General features: G+C 39.6%; 1 protein-coding gene across 3 annotated transcripts in view; it reads left to right on the top strand.

Moving 5' to 3' along the window:
• Nucleotides 1–16,510, top strand: part of LIN54 (lin-54 DREAM MuvB core complex component) — a 28,536-nt gene that overhangs the window by 723 nt on the left and 11,303 nt on the right. The window contains exons 1-3 of one of the 3 annotated variants that reach the window (XM_010283024.1): nt 4,868–5,586; nt 11,329–11,449; nt 14,353–14,498. In XM_010283024.1, coding sequence (XP_010281326.1) covers nt 4,900–5,586; nt 11,329–11,449; nt 14,353–14,498 — 954 coding nt within the window. In that variant the 5' untranslated portion in view covers nt 4,868–4,899. Of the gene's footprint in view, nt 1–4,864; nt 5,587–11,328; nt 11,450–14,352; nt 14,499–16,510 lie in introns of those variants that run through there. The other 2 variants (XM_010283026.1, XM_010283025.1) reach the window with 2 other exon arrangements.

Raw genomic sequence — 16,510 nt, 5'->3', positions numbered from 1 at the left:
TCCTGCTGCCTGCCCACCCCCCGACCCCCGCCTAGTAAATCCCTTGAGAGATACTGCAACTGTTGGTGTTCTTCCGCTTCTCAAATTATTAGGCATACACCTTGATTCTCTTAAAAGCTAATAATGTTGTCTTAAGTCTATTGATCTTCAGAAAAGACTTGGCCTTTTGTGGCACCAAGGGCATGTGGAGATACTCGTAAGTCCCTTAACACAAGGATTCTGATTTTCTGTTTTTCAGGAGCTGCATCCTGTGTTACATCTCTCAGGAAGAAAATTTTAGTAATCAATATGTGGTCATATTTCCATCTTCTTCTTGTTAGTGATGTAGTAACTAGTTTCACATATGTCCATGTGATTTGTCTCCTGGACAATAACCCTAGTGATGACCTCTTGACGGTAGGGCTTTTTGGGATGTTTAATCATTCCTCTTCATACTTCTTTTTAAGGGTTTTTGCAAGTCCTAGCCCAGGAAGTTGAAAGTATTTGCCCTTGCTGGCTCTTAATAATGCTATGCGTAAGTGTGTACATCTGTCACAGCTTTAAAGAACTACTGGCTGCTGTATCTGGCAGGTGCTTGGTTTCAGTTAGCATTTGCTTAGCATGCAGCAACAATTTTACGGATCCCAAGAGACTCCCTGCTAGTTTAGGGGCTATGCTGGACTTACTGCATTTATGAAGCTTTTGATTGTGGGGTGGGGTTTTTTGCAGTTTTAGGATAGGTGTTCATACAAAAGCTGTTACTGGTTTGATTTCACAATTTTCTGGTGAAAGTGACACTTCAGAATTTAGTTTAAAATGAACATTGACAGTGACTTAAGGCATGTCTGACCAATGTTCTTAAACTTGTCAAGTTATACCAGAGTCTTCCCATGGCTGAGCACTACCAGGCCTATGCTGTGTACTCACAAGAGACAGGGAAGGGGACAACTAATGGGGCTACAAATGATGATGAGTCGCATGGTCTGATGATTCATTGAGATTACCTTGCTAATATGCAGCACCGTCCCAGGACATCCTGTAAAGTTCGTCTCGGCAGCCTTATTTCTGAGTAATCTGAATTTCTGAACATTTTCCTTGCAGTACTTATCCTTGCTAATGATTTTTGTAATGTCTCCATGTAAGTACTGCACTCAAACCACTCATGGTTGCGGACTGCAAGGTTAGCTATTCTTATCTTAGTAAAATGGGGACATTTCTGGAGATGTAATAAGATGCAGTTAGTTACTGTAAAATACAGGCATTGTTATATCTTGCATTTTGTTACTTGTTTGCAGATCAATATGCTTTATGATTCTTTTGATTTTTCCTGTTTAATGAGGCTGTTTTGCATGTTTTTATCAACACCTTTGTTGATATAATCCATCTCAACACTTGATAACAGTGTTAGTTTCTTAAAGATTCTGCACTGACATACTAGTGACAGAAGAGGAAAAACAGATCAAAGTTCACCGGTACCTGTCAGACACCATTCTGTATTTTTGCCAACAATGACGGCATTCTTTATCCTCTTCCTTATAAATCCCCTTTACCCTTTATGACATTATATGTATCTTCTTCTTTGTGAATGTCAAGTATAGAGATCTGTGCTATGGGTACGATGATCAGAGGTGGCTCACTCAAGCTGAGCTTTTGTCCCTGTCCTCCTTCTAACAGTACTTCAGAGTTGTTGCTCCAAGACTTTGCTGATTATATGTTTTAGTCCCTGATTTCTTTATATGTGTTTGGCTGGCTGGGTGTCCTGAGCTATACTGGGACATTCTTGTTCTAAACAAATCTTCATTACATGAATTTCTTCTTGAGCTCTTAATTCAGTTGTATGGCCATTATTTTGTCGACTAAAATTATCTACTTAGTAATCTGATCCTAGAATTTTTGTGGAGTTTCCCAGTCTGATAGTGTGCTTATCCACTTCCTTGGTTTAGATTTTCCTCAGGTTTTGAGCTAAATAAATGTAAACACTTAGTGATGCATCTTTCTTGGGGGTTGTAGGTACAGCTCTTGCATTATCAAGTGACTGAAAGCATTGCTGAAGCAAAGGAAACTTTCAAGTCTTTAAATAGTTAAAATAATTCTCTAATCTGTCTTGAAGATCTCAAAGCTGTTAGAATTTTAAAAAAGGTTGGCATGCTTTCACTGTTGGAAATCACTTTAGTAGAGGAGCTGGAAAAATGGAGACAGTGTGTGTTTGGTATGAAAGTATTAGAAAAAAATTAACAGATTAATTGTTGAGAAATCCTGGCTAAATACCTAGTAGTAAAATCTGCTGGGATGTTGAAGCTGCCTTTGACCACAGCAGCCTCTGGTATAGCTAGGATGAGATTTTCATTGTTGCATTTCATGTATCTATTTCAGTCATATCCAATAAGCAATGAAGTAGAACAGGTGGGTTGTGTTGTGGTTCTTTTCCTGCTGCTGTTGATGACACTAGCCTGAATGTTAATGGGAGCCAACTGTAAAGTGATGAGACCTAATAACTAAAAATCTTCCTATGTGATAGCCATAAACTGTTAATCCAGTAACTGTGTAATGTTTCTTTTCTTTTAACTTGTCAGTTTCTGATTCCAGACTTGATGTCATGTGTTTCTTTTGCATCTACATACTGACTTGCAAGTGGTTGTTTGAAATTAGAATACTATTTAAAACCCTGACTCTTGTGCACTTTAATTTAAATATCCTTTCAACTAGATACTGGTATTTAATAACCATTTGCTCTTTGTAACATAACCAAATGGTAAGGCTGAAGAATATAAATAACTTTTGAACTGTTTATAAGTACTTCATGATCATACTGTTGAAAGATACCAAGACTTTTCTTTTGGGGAATAACACATAGAAATGCACACCAAAAGCAAGTAATTTTAATATTATTTGCCATTACCAAATCTGCTGATTTTTACACTGCCTGGTTTAGATGATTCCCTCCTTTTCAAACATGGAGGCAATCATTATTTGTATTGGGGTTGACCCTCAGAGTATAACTTCTGGATCCAAGGCCCTTGTGCTTGTCAGTATAGGATGGGATGATGGTTGTTTGCGTTTGGTTTTTGGGTTTGTTTTTCTTATCTGAAGTAGTTTGAAGTTGTAAGATGTAAGACACAAGCCCATCCAGGTTTGTGGGGAAACGGTAAAGCAACACAGCTCAGGAGGAGAGCTAGTGGCCTTAACATACGCTGAAACAGTCTGCTTTTACTATTCCTATTTTTGTGTACTCTCATAACCAATTTGACTAAGACAGCAGTGCAATACTAAGCTGTTTTGTCTAGCACTAGGTACTAGTGCTGGCATCACTGCAAGCTGTACTGGCCTTACTTTGGGAGAAATTATTTCCAAAGGAGGTATTTCTGGCAGTGACATCAGATGACTTTGTATCTTTATGCCTGCCAATAAGTAAGCTATGTGTGAGTTTGACAGTCCGTCATCTGAACAAGTTCTTTCACAGCTTGGGGTTCCTGAGTATCATGCAGTTTGATATGGCTTGTACTCTGGAGGTGAGGGAAGTCAAGACGGCACTCTTCACAATCAGGAAGGCCATGGACTGCTTCAGTCTCCTGAGCTCAGCATGGAAACTAGGTAGATTATAGCAGGGTTTTTTTCCCCATCCTTCTACCTTTTGGGTAAAATGCAGCTATTCTGTAGTTAGCTGCCATGCAAAATGTAACCACAATGACTCCAGAGGAATCAATGTCACTTTGGCAATTTGGTCAGTGTTTTTAGTGGCACAGTTCCTTAATTATGAATGTCGCTTAATACAAATAACACAGCTCTGCTTTTCCTAGCAAGTAGGAAACTGAATTTGCAAGGCTCCTATCCTTTTAAGCTTATAATGAGTACTCAAGAGTGTGTACATATAGCCACATAGTGTGCTCACCATCCAGTGCCCAAGCATGCTGATGGGGTTAGCAAGTGTGAAAAATGCCTTATTAAACTGATCTGTTTTCAGCCTCTGACAGTGACATGTTTTTAGTGGAAATGGTAGATGTCACTATTTCCAGGAATGTCTTTAAGGTTTCTCAAGTGGGAAGTGGCTGGCTTTGAATTTCAGTGTAGGGTTTTTTATATAAATTGGTCACTCTTATTAGTCAGCTTAAATTCTGTTTTCTTTCAGATGGGGTGTTCTTTGTTTTGTGTTCAGAACATGTTTCAAAGTAATCATTAATTTGGGCATTATATTTTCATGTGAGTATTGAGGGGGGGAAAATTAGAGCTGCTCTTTTCATAGCTGGTTTAGAGGAATTCTCTGTTCATCTTGGAAGGGCAGGGCTTTGGCTTGGTCCTGGGGTAGGTAGGCTGTTGATTAAGCTTGTGGGGTTGTTAAAGCCTGTCACTACACAGCTGTTTGTTTTTCTAAGGCTTCCAAAATCCAGATTTGGCAAAAATGAACCCCTGTTACATCTGGTATGGATACCTTGCCTCAAGAGACATGTTAACCTGCTATTCAGTGTTGACATGTATGAGAAAAGCTGCTGTCATCTGTTGGATTTTTAAAGCTGTTTTAACTCTTATGTTATATTTCAGTAAGCTTACATGTCTATGAACAAGGTGCCCATATCTTGGGGGGTAAACACTACCTTGTATACTGTGTTGTCAAGAGTGGACTGGAAATCCACAGCAAGTCAGTGCCTTGATTTGACTTCAGTGGATGATGTTGAAGATGTTTGATATAAATTCTTGCTGAGAGTAAAACCAGCTTACTGTGTTATGTTTTAATAACAATTTTTTTCATTATATCCCTCCTGTGCATGCACAATACCTTCAGTCTGAAAAAATTTCTACTACTGTATTTTCTTCTTTGGTAATATTATTCATAAAGCTTTGAAAATGTATGTTTTCTGGAAGCCAATAACTTTTAAAAATATTATTGCAGTACCTGCTCTGGTCATCACTGCCACAACTTTGAAAATGGAGGTGGTTTCAGCAGAAGTCAACAGCTTGCTCCCTGAGGAAATAATGGACACTGGAATAACTCTGGTGGAAGATGACAGCATTGAGGCAGTTATCGTGTCATCGCCGATGGGAGACTCTATTCCCATGGAAACAGAACTGGAAGAAATAGTGAACATAAGCTCCACCAGCGACTCCTCATCAACAACTACGGCTACAGTCACGACAGAATCAGTTACTGCACCCAGCAATCACTCAGGTGATGCAACAGTAAACACCACAACCTCAAAAACTGATGTGAATGCAGTAGCAAAGCCGACCTTTCCAAGTGGCCTCCATAAACTCGGTGCTCAGACCCCTGTCACTATATCAGCCAATCAAATTATTCTGAACAAGACTACCGATATTAAAATAGGCAATCAGAGTATTAAACCAGATGGGCAAAAGCTAATTGTAACAACTTTGGGCAAGTCTGGCCAACCTATTGTTTTAGCACTACCCCACAGCCAACTTCCACAGGCACAGAAGACCACATCCCAAGCCCAAGGTGGAGACTCCAAGGTACAAGGCCAGCAGATCAAAGTTGTTATTGGAGGTCGGTCGGAAGTGAAACCTGTTGTTGGTGTCTCAGCGTTGACGCAAGGAAGTCAGCTGATAAACACCGCGGCTCAGCCTTTGCAGACCCAGCAATTAAAAACAGTACAGGTAAAGTGAGTTATGCTGATGAAACATCTAAAAACAATTTTGTTGCTGCAGCTGTTGTCTGTTTCCTTCACTGATTGACATATGGTTGCTTTTAGTCTTTGCATTTATTCCTTGTATTAAAAAGTACAATGCTGCTCTTACCCCATGCTTTCATCTGCATATGCATTTACCATTTTATGTCCTTTACCTCTGTCTACGGTCTAGAAACGGGATTTGCCTCAGAGAAAGTGAACTATTAAAATTTAGTAAATTGAAGAGAATTTTCCCATTATTTTCACTTTATAAAAATAAATTTTATATGCTTTCAGGAAGACTGAATTGAACTCTATATGCCTGTTTTCCTTTATTCAAAGTGTATTCTGCTTTACTCCATTATGAAAGAGTAGCTTCTTCCTATTATGTTTAGTTTGTTTAAATAATAAACTCTGCAAAAAAACTTCCAGCATTTCAAAAAGAACAGAAAGGCATATCTTGTCTGCTTCAAATCTAGTTAACCTTGTTAGTAGATACGGATAGACTAGATGCTGTCAAAGCTGGACACTTCAAGGTCTTGTTCCCGATCTCTGGTATGGATCTTGAGGTACTTGAAACCACAGAGAATCTTCTGGGATCTGAAATTGTGTTGAAAAGACTTGAGTTATGACCCAAAGGGTCTGATTTTCATGTGGTGTATGGCAGACCTTAATGTGAGTGACTTTGTCCTAGTTGGCAGTGAGGCAGAAATAAGACCTCATGAAAGTGAAGAAGTAGAACTTGATGCAGGTTATGATGGAAAAATATTTATTTTACAGTCTAAATGAAATGAGGAATTAAACTCTAAATATGCTAATAAAAACTAATTTGCTGCACATGAAAAATTACAAACTTTTAAGAATGTTATTAGCCAAATGGTAAGTTCCCTGACTAGTATTTCATGGAAAGCAAAATGTGAGCAACTTTCAAGATGGCTTGTTTTAAAGCTGCAGATGATCCCTGCACCAATTTCTTCTTTCTCCTTTTTTTGTTGCTATATCATACCTGTGGAAAACATGTTCAATAATGGCTGTTTGAAACATACCAATTTTCTTAAGTGACTTTTATTTTTGTACTTTGATCATTAATGATATGGTTGTCATAGCTTTCAAAAAAGCCTCTGCTTCTTGACTCAGCATAGGAATGTTTGAGGGGATCAGTTCCTGTTACTTGGCTTCAGTTACTCACTGCCAAGTGACAGATACAGGAGATGGAGGAGAATGACTTAGCTGTGATGTGCTTTTGGTTGCATGAGATGACATGTGCTAACAGTGACTTGGCGATTGACCTCTGCTGTTTGTCCTTAGGAATTCTACAGGTTCCCTAATAGAAGGTGTTAAAAATGGACTTGCATCCATTTGTAAATCTAGTTAATTGCTGTTTGAGTAAATTGGTTTTGTTGTGGTCTCTTTTTATTAAATTTTGCTTCCATTTGCAAAACAGATTGAATCGTTAACACCTGGCATTCCGTTTTTTCTATAAGGAGGGGAGGAAGTAGAAATGAAAAGCAAGAGGCAATATAATATTCATTATAAGTACCTGATACTGCAGGGAAGATGATTACATTAGCACTTACTAGACAGTGATTTTTCACTGTAGGAAAGTATCAGAGGGATATATGAGGTTAGGCGAGAGATTCATGGTCTACCCTATCATGAATGACAGGGCAGGTAACTTGTGCCCTGAGTCCTTGGCTTAGAAAATGAAGTGATGCATTAACCCCATCATCCTGAACAAGCCTCTTAACCTTTTGGTGAGTGGAAAAGGAAGCTATGAATGCCTCCCTGCCTCCCAAGGGTCTTGTCTAACTTATCTCTTGTGGCTTTGTGAATCGTGTATTTCAGATGCAAGGCAGCACAGCAGTTCAACTTGGTGCTGCAAAGTTAATTGGTAAAAGATAAGACGACAAAGCTCTCTTCAGTTCTCCTTACATCCTCACTGTCACGGAGGCTTTGCACAAGGTCATTAGAGAAACTCAGCCTTGCTGTAATCTTAATTGTGACATTGGAAATCTCAGCACTTGAGAAAAGGCATAATTGATAGAGTTGAGCAAAATGTTCCTTGGAATCTGGCTCCCTCTCTGATTACAATTTTAGAGGTATGAGGCTGTGAGGTGTAAAATGTGGCAGGACCTTGGGCTTCATCTATATGCAGATGTTTATTTCTGTCCCTTGGCAGCTTGTTCTCATTTAGTTGAAACCACTGCCCTGGATGTGTGGGCAAAACCACTGCGCAAGTGCATCTGCTTTCAGCCTGTGGCTCCTGCCTGTGTACAGGCTTAAAAACAATGATGTGCCTGCTGGTGTACTACTTTAGTCTGAGTGCATTAAGCAGGAGTTTGGCCTTGCAGATGATTCCCAATCAGGTGTCCCAACCCATCGCCATTGCTGTCACTAAGCTAGTCTAACTTGAACTTGTGTTGATGTGATAACTGGCTCTGTGTTTCAGCAGTTAAATCTACGTGTCCATAGCACCATTGCTACCATGGCAAGACAAATGCTAAGCCATCGTTGTGGCTTCATCTCTTCATGGAAAAGTGACCTTGTGCACTTTCGAACCTCAGAGCAAACTCCCATTCCTAGCTCGGTTTCTTCATCTTCTCTGAAGTATACTATTCTATTTCTAGAGTCCCTGATTTTTTGTATTATGCCAAATATAAATTACATAAAGCATGGCTACATGGACAAGCTCCCATGAGGTCATCTAGGGAATGGATCTATAGTATGTTAGCTCCTTTGTGGTAGCTGACTATGTGGGTATTTGATCCACCAGTAAATGTGAGGTATGCGTGAGCCTTTTTCTGTATGAATAGAACACGTTTTGACAGCTGAAAACAAAGTCCGGCTGTAGAAACTTGCTAGTTCATCTTGTTTAGTGGACAATGCTTAGGAAGACACAAATTAAACCTTTAAATAAAGATGCTTGCAGATAAATCTCTTTACTTCTGTAGGGGGAAGAAGGTTGGTGTGTGCTTCTAAATGTAACAATTTTCTTATGGAAGAGCTTGTTGCCCCAAGAAATATTTTGCAGTTTAATTCAAATTAACTTGCAGAGAGCATGCTTAGCTTACATAGGCAGAGGAATAATGTTAAGCTTCTTGTTATTAGTACAGGCAATGTCAGAGGGCTCCAGAGAACTTGCTCTTTCTGAAGCATCAAAGGGGCAGTCTGTCATCCTGATTATTTCATCTGGCTTCTCCTGTCTCTATTGAAATGGGTAACGAGTTTCCCACTGATGTCTAGAAGGCTTTCACAGGTGGCTGGGGTTATGAGCTCCAGTGGTAAAAACCTCAGAAAGGCTCCCTTGGCTGCAAGTAAGGGCAGGAAGGCACTGCCTGCACTTGGGAGCCAAGGGCTGTTCCTCACCTATAACCACATTTGAGTTTTGCCATATTTCCTAAGCCCTGAGGGGATTCACTCATTTGTTAGATCTCCTACTTCCTAGACAAACCGTTCACTCAAAAAGCAGGGGGGAATTTATCTGAGGACGATACTGCAAAATTGAGTCTGAGGGAAGCAGAGCTACTTGTGTTGACCAGCTATTCTTTGGGATTTTTACATTTTTTCTGAAATACTTCATGTTAATGGGTGGCTAGTATTTTACACTTACTCATGTAAGTCATTTAAGCACACTTATTGACTGTTACTGGGAAATTACTGCAGTTGTCCAGAGCTGGCTGTTCCTGCTAGATGTTGATCACATTCTGAGACAGACTTTGCCCTCACTTCAGAGAGTAAAAGCAATAGCGGTTGAGTTACAATAATACCTTATGGCAGGGTAAGATTAATTTCAGCAGAACGGAAATCTCAAATCAAGCAGATGAAATGCGGGGAATTTATCAGGAATTAAAATGTGTGCAAATTTACTAAAAAATGTACTGATAAAATGCCTGCTCATCTATCAGCTGTGTATGTGCTAAAAGAACTCGAAATGTTAAAATGGCTTGGGTTAAATTTGTAAACCGTGAATGAAGCTTTCCTCTTCAAACAATTTGTTTGTGAAGGTTTTTGTTAATACCTCTCCATAAAGAGCAGGTTTTTTTCTTTTCTGTTTCATTTTAAGCCTTGACCATTGTATGCTACCTCTAAAGCAGGTAATGAGGCCTGAGTGCAGCATGTTTGAGCAAATGACCTTCAGACCAATGGTCTGAGGTGGAGGTTTCCTCTGAGGAACACTTGTACTGTAACTGTGGAGTGGCACACAGCTTCCATTAAATGAAATTAGTTTTCTGGCACTGCCCAGTGTCAGAACTGCTCATTGCTGGCTTCCCTTGGCAGGGCACAGCTCAGGCACACAGAGGTGGCATTTGCTTTCCATGCGAGGCTGGAGGACTTCAGTGCCATAGCAGGAGTGGACCTCCAGCTTCCCCAGCCATGCTGTGAGTGTGCTGCTGGGAGCTGAAACAGCCTCACATATGCTCTTTGTGGGGCAGCTGGGGAATTCATTATGTGCTACTGAATATACTTTGAAAATTTTGGTGTCTACTCTACTGTAGAGGAGGTGTCAGCAAATTTTATAAATAGGGGTTTGTGTAGGAAACCATAACATACAGCCTACTCAATTGCTTCATTTAAGCACTCACAACTTTCTCAGGCTGTTAAAAGTAGCTGTCGTTACTGTATCTTTGCACGTCAGTGAGATTTCTCCAGTTACCTACTTGAGTAACAAAGGTGGTTCTGCGCCTTTGAGGAGTGGCTCCCCACGTGGATGCCAATGTTGTGCCTCTCTGATATTGCTGGAGTTGGTGGCTGGGTGTGTGTGGTGGGGAGAGGCGGTGTGGGGCTGACCTGTGGGGTGTAAGTGCATCAGTAACGCCTTCCAGTGTGCTCACTCGGACTAGCAAAAGTCCACATCTGTAGGCAGCCTCAGCAGTCAACAGGTTAAAATACTGTTTGAAAGAAGTCAACCTCTTAATTGAACTATTCACCAGCTGGATGCTGGTGTACAGAAACTATTAGGATAAATGCATCTGGTAGTTAACTTCTGTAAGTGTGGAAAAGGGGAACAAGTTTTGCTTAAGACTTTTAAGACTGTAAAATGCTGCTTATAAACATTTCAATTTGAAGTGATCCATTTCATCAAATTGCACATACATGTTCCTGGTCCAGCTGTGTTTCAGGAGACGTGATCATGGAAGGAAAAAAAGACCCACTTGTGCTTGGATGTAGCCAACTGATTTTTCTTGGCTAGTGAGTACCTAAAACTTTCCCAGACTCACAATCCACATACTTTTTAAGTTTACCCGTTTGCAGGATAAAAGTGTGCTGCTATATCAGAATAGGTCAAGAGATGTTTCAGAGCAGTAGTTGTCATATTTAAATCACTTTAGGAACAACTTTTTTCCTGGTTGGCTGAAAAAGAAGTGACTTTCTTTAAAGCTTTAAGTATTGAGTTGTGCATTTCACTTTAACATTTTTATATAAAGCAACAGCATGTAATAAATAATTTCAGCATCTTGAAGATGAGGTATGTTTGCACAGAAAGATATCTTATGAAAAAGCTGTAAGGGATTTGGCTATCCTGCTTTGGTGGCTGGTTTTCTAAAGTGGCATGGATGATAACCTAGTTCTCTCCATAGTGAGAAATGGAGGTAAAATGTGAGATAAGCAATTATTCTTCTAATTATGTGTGCAAGTATTGCCCTTTTTGTTTTCTAATGTACTTAACAATACAATAATTTAGATCCAAGATGCTCAAGTTACTTTAGATCTTTTTTCCTCTATCTTTCAGATTGCAAAGAAGACCCGAACCCCAACTTCTGGCCCGGTGATCACCAAGCTGATCTTTGCAAAACCAATTAACAGCAAAGCTGTTACAGGGCAGACCACTCAAGTGTCACCAGTCATTGCAGGTTGTACTACTTTGACTTAGTTTGCTTTACCATTTTTAAAGGCTTTTCAAAGAGATGGTGGTTGTAGAAATTTTTCTGTCTCGGTGTAGTTTCTGTTGAAGTACCTCAAGCAATTGAGGGGGAAAAAAAAAAAACAAACCACAAACAGAATTTTGTAGAAGCGGTTAAATGGAGTTATTGGTACCTTTACACTTTCCTCATTTAGAATTATCTTTGTGATTGTCGAGTTTGATCATTTTGCTTTTACTGTAAGATGCTTTTACTTTCTGGATTTGGGGGAGAAAAAAAAATACCTCACAGCCAGAGAAAAGGCTACTTGATAAAAAGAAAGTATTTGTAAATACATTATATAAAGACACATGGGGGAAAAAGGAGACACATGCTTTTGTATTGCTTTAATCTGCTTATAGTTGGACTTAAAGGTAATACTTGCAAATAACAGGGAAAAATGTTTGAGTGAAAAAAATGTGAATAAAGCTGTGTTGTTTCTGTTAAGTTGCTCACCTACTTCAAAAATAAGCATCACAGAAGAGTCAAAGAAAGTAATTTAGGCAAATAAGAAATAGTTTCTCTCTTTGGAAAACAAACCTATGTTTGTGTCCTTCAAAAAAAACCCCAAATTAAAGAGAAAAAAAACCCCATAATTTGCTGATTATGACAGTGGGGCTGATGTGTCCCTTGATAAATGTATCACTGCATGTATGCATGTAACATCTGAGACATGTAAATTATCTCAAAAGGACAAATGTAGGAAGCCAGAGTCGTCTTCAGAGCTTTGAAGAATGCCTCCAACTGCTTCCAGATTGACCAACCCAAGTAGGCCTGAAATCTTTTCCACATATTTAAATGATTTTTTTTTTTTTAAGCCTTTACAGAATTGGGACTTGCGGTGGTTTTGAAAAGAATGCAACTGTCTCTTGTATTCAAAACTTTGATAGATACAAGTGAATGGCACATAACTGAAATATAATCTTTTTCTTGAATTGTCAGGCTGCCTGCACCCTGAAGCCCAACTCGTGTTTCAGGTGAAAGAGGGATTCCCTATCCCACTCCCTAGTTTTTCCCCTTTCTCAAACAATTCTGTACAAATGTACAGACCTGTGAATAAGAAGATTGCTTCACTATGTTTATAAATACTTGAATTAAGCTGTTTGTGTGATTTAAAAAAAAAAACCAACACACATTTAAAAACCCTGAAACTAGCTACTTGGAGCTGTGTTACATTTTCATCTGGCAATTCATATGTAAATTGGTAAACACTAAGGAACCACAACAAAAATAATACTAACAAGAGCATGTTTTTAAGTTTGCTGCCTCCAGAATGAAGGGAAATGTCCAAATCAAAACATACCTACATAAAATTGACAAAATAAACAAAAGTCCAGCTTTTAAATCAGTAGGTTGGAAAATGAAGAGTACCTGTCCCTGAGCCTGTGAGAGAATCATCACTGGGAAGTGAAGATGCTTGTCTAATTGAGAGGGAAATCTTTTTAAATATTTGTCTTCTCTCCATCCCAAACAGCCAGCACAGCTTGCCAGCTTTGAGAGGCTGGCATCACTTTGGGGAAAGTGTAACATTTGTATGTTGTGTTTTGATTTTGTATGCATGTTTTTATGAATCTGATAAGTATTATCAGATTCTCAGATTATCTGATAAGCCTGGGAATTTCTGCAAACTGAGGTGGAAGTTGTAAATTTGAAAGACTTGGTAATAAAAGCAGCCAGATTCTGTTTAGGAAGCTGATGCCAAGGGGCGCAGATGGAATGTAGTGAGAAAGGGAAAGCTGTCACCAGGACAAAGCAAACTCAAAGCACTGAATACTGTAGATGGTAAAATTCTCATAGACTCTGATGCTTTTCAGGTTGCATGTGGCTTTAGTAGCTGCTGGCAGCTATCTGCACTGTTACGTAGGCTGCACAAAAGGTTATTTTGGAGCACCTAGGCCTCAGAGGAAGGCAGCTTTCCACAAGGATGATGTTTTTTCTTGTTAGTTCCAGTTGACTTAATTATCATGCCCCTTGTTTGTTTTGGATGGAAAAGTTATGCTGGTGTTTGTTTCTTTCTTATTTTGATAAATGTAGTACAAGAGAATGGGTAACAGAAGCTATGATGGAAATGAGTCTGAGCCAAAGTGCAACAGAGGAAAGCTCAGTGGTCAAGCACTCTTTGGAAAGAAACTTAGAAGTATGAAGAAAAAAGAAAAAGTTTTCCACTCTGGGAGTTTTGCACTATTCCTAAGACTGATTTCATGATTTGGAGCTGCTGGTTTTGATGTTGAACCTTTTTTGCTGTTGTAAAAGCAGATAGTTTGTCGAGTTACACCACCACCCATATTTTCCTGGGAGTGTCATATATTCTATTAGGCAGTGGAAAAAAAAACACCAACACAGAAGAAAAAAAAAAAACAAAAAACTTAGAGTTGAGTGTAGACAGACCAAACACCTTTTTTGTGGTCACTGTAACACAGCTTGTTTCTGATGGCTGACATTTTAAGAGGAAGTAGCCCCCCCCCCGATGCTCAGTTTCTCTGTACATTTGCAGCAGCCCAGGGAGTTCCTAGGAAACTGCCAGCTGGCTAGGTGTTTGTGTGGAGTGCGGGTGTATTGGAAGGCTGCACACCTCAGGATGCTCTCCTGGCTTTAAAGAATTTTCAGCTGAATGTCACAGAAAGCTCAATGTACATTTCTGTTTTTTAAGCCCAAGTGAACTGTCTTTTTATTTGCAATAATGCCAATTATTTTCTTTATTGCTAAATCTAATTTAAAGAATGCTGATGTCCTTCCTACCAGGTAATGGACTCTCAGAAGTAGAGATCAATTGCATGATATGCAGAGAAAACTTTTAAAGAAAAGTTAACGTATAAACAGGGATAACGAGCTGATGGTATCTTCATTGTTTATAGGTAGGGTTCTTTCACAGTCTGCTCCAGGAACACCACCAAAGACAATAACGATCTCTGAGAGCGGAGTCATTGGATCATCTTTGAGTACAGCAACACAACAGACACCAAATAAAATAGCTATCTCACCGCTTAAATCCCCTAATAAGGTAAGGACCTGATTCTGGCTGTAGTCTTCTATCCCTCCTGCACAGTGGTCTGAATGGAGCTCTCTGTTGTCTTTGCTACAGGCTGTTTATGATCCAGCCCCTCCAGAGTCGCCCTCACTATGCTCTGCAGTAATCATCTAAGCTGCATTTTTTGTAATTGGCTCCCATACTATGGTTTTAAGTAAATATGCATTACTGCATTAGTTTCCCATTCCTGCCATTTCTTGCCATTCCCTAAGCATCCACTCCAAGAGCACCTGTTCTCTCTTAACCAAGTGATCAAACAGTATCTTTTTTAATGCCTTCATAAAGTGTCAACAGGCTGTTTAAGAGGAGACCTCAGTGATGTTAATAGGTCAGCACTGATTAACCATTGCCTGCTACTGCATGGATAATTTAGTCTTCCCTAATCACATCTGAAGTAAATGAGATTTTCAGTGGTCCTTGACGAATACAGAGCTGGAGATTGGCACAGGTGGGCAATAGATAGAAAAGGTAACTCATCCATTGTAAGCTGTTACAGACGAGTCTCATGGTGCGGCTTGTATTTTAGACTTGATAAAATTTTCCTGAGAAGAGAGATATTGATGGAGAAAGGAAGAGTTGGAGTGCAAGACGCATAGTGCATGCAAACAAAATACCATGTATAAAAACTAGCATAAGAGTAAAGAATTCTCTTAGTTTGTCTATGGTTTAGCTATGTAATGTTATACAAATGGAGTGAAGGACTTCTGTTTGAGAATTATTAGTGAGGGAAACAATATGAGGAAAAAGTTTAAAAAATATATAAATCTAGAATCAAAATTGACAGCAAGTGGGGGTAAAAAGACTCTTCAGGGTTACATCTTGAATTTACTGTAGATAAGTAATTCCAGTATCTTTTAAAAGCCAATGGTTTAAAAAATTGGGAGTTTTCTTAAAACATAAAGAAGGAAGTTTGGAACAAAAACTAGAAAACCAACCTTGGAAGGGATGTGGCTATATAGAATACAGTATTCAAACACTGCAGAAATGCAGTCAGAAGACTGGATCTCTATAGGAACCTGGAAAGTAGATTTGAAAATACTGATGTTCTTATTCTTTGGCTGAATCAGTAGTGTAAGGTGAGATTGTGCCTGTCATCTGTTCCCCCACCATGTTTCTTTTAAAATTTCCATTTATGATGAAATAGTCATGGTACCAATTATAAAGCTGTTTTTCGGAAAATCCATCCTGACAATACTCAGGCTTCAATGGGCTAGTTTCCAAAAAAGAAAAAAAAAAAAATCCACCCAAAAAAACCCCAAAGCAAAAAAACAGAAGCAGTGCTAGGTTTCTGCAGGGGCCTTTTGGTGCTGGAAACCAGCAATGCCTTGAAGTTTCTAATGTGTCTGTGTGCACTGTTGCACAGTCAGACCCACATGAGTTGTGATTAAATACAGCATCCTTGTTCACAGAAGGAACTCTTTGTACTGGTGGAGAACTGTACTTTCCTGAGGAGAGGAATGTATATGTACAGGGTCTTGTATCCTGCGCAGAGATTTGAACTGCTTCTTTGTTTTGCCAAGCAGCTAACAGTGGTGTCAGTGGCCTCCCAGCCTCCCAGCTCCCCCCAGAAGACGGTGGGTGTCCCACTGAATGTAGCTTTAGGACAGCAGATCCTCACAGTGCAGCAGTCAGCGCCCTCCTCCCCTGGGAAGGCTATAGTCAACCACACAACCGCCCAGGTACAGACTGACTTTCCTTTGTTTTCTGGTGTGTCTCTGTCTTATTGCTTGCGGGGAACTGGAGTGTTAAAGCGCAAATTGGCAGTGGTCAGTCCCCAGGTATTCTTGTAAGGGTGTTTTCTTAAGAATTGGCAAAAGCATTGCTCTGAGGAGCACGTGCTTCTTCAATCGAGGGGCACAAACCATTGCAAGCCTGTACAAGGGCATGCTGTTAGGAAGCAGCTTTCCAGCCTGGAAAGCCCCACTTTGGTGCAAGTTCTTGTCTCTGTATGCTGAATATCCCAAGTCATCTGAAAGGCTCCCTAT

Source organism: Phaethon lepturus, unplaced genomic scaffold (assembly GCF_000687285.1).
Source record: "Phaethon lepturus isolate BGI_N335 unplaced genomic scaffold, ASM68728v1 scaffold43182, whole genome shotgun sequence".
NCBI lineage: Eukaryota > Metazoa > Chordata > Aves > Phaethontiformes > Phaethontidae > Phaethon > Phaethon lepturus.
The sequence above is the reverse complement of the archived record's forward strand: the minus strand, read 5'-3'. Positions and strand labels throughout refer to the sequence as shown.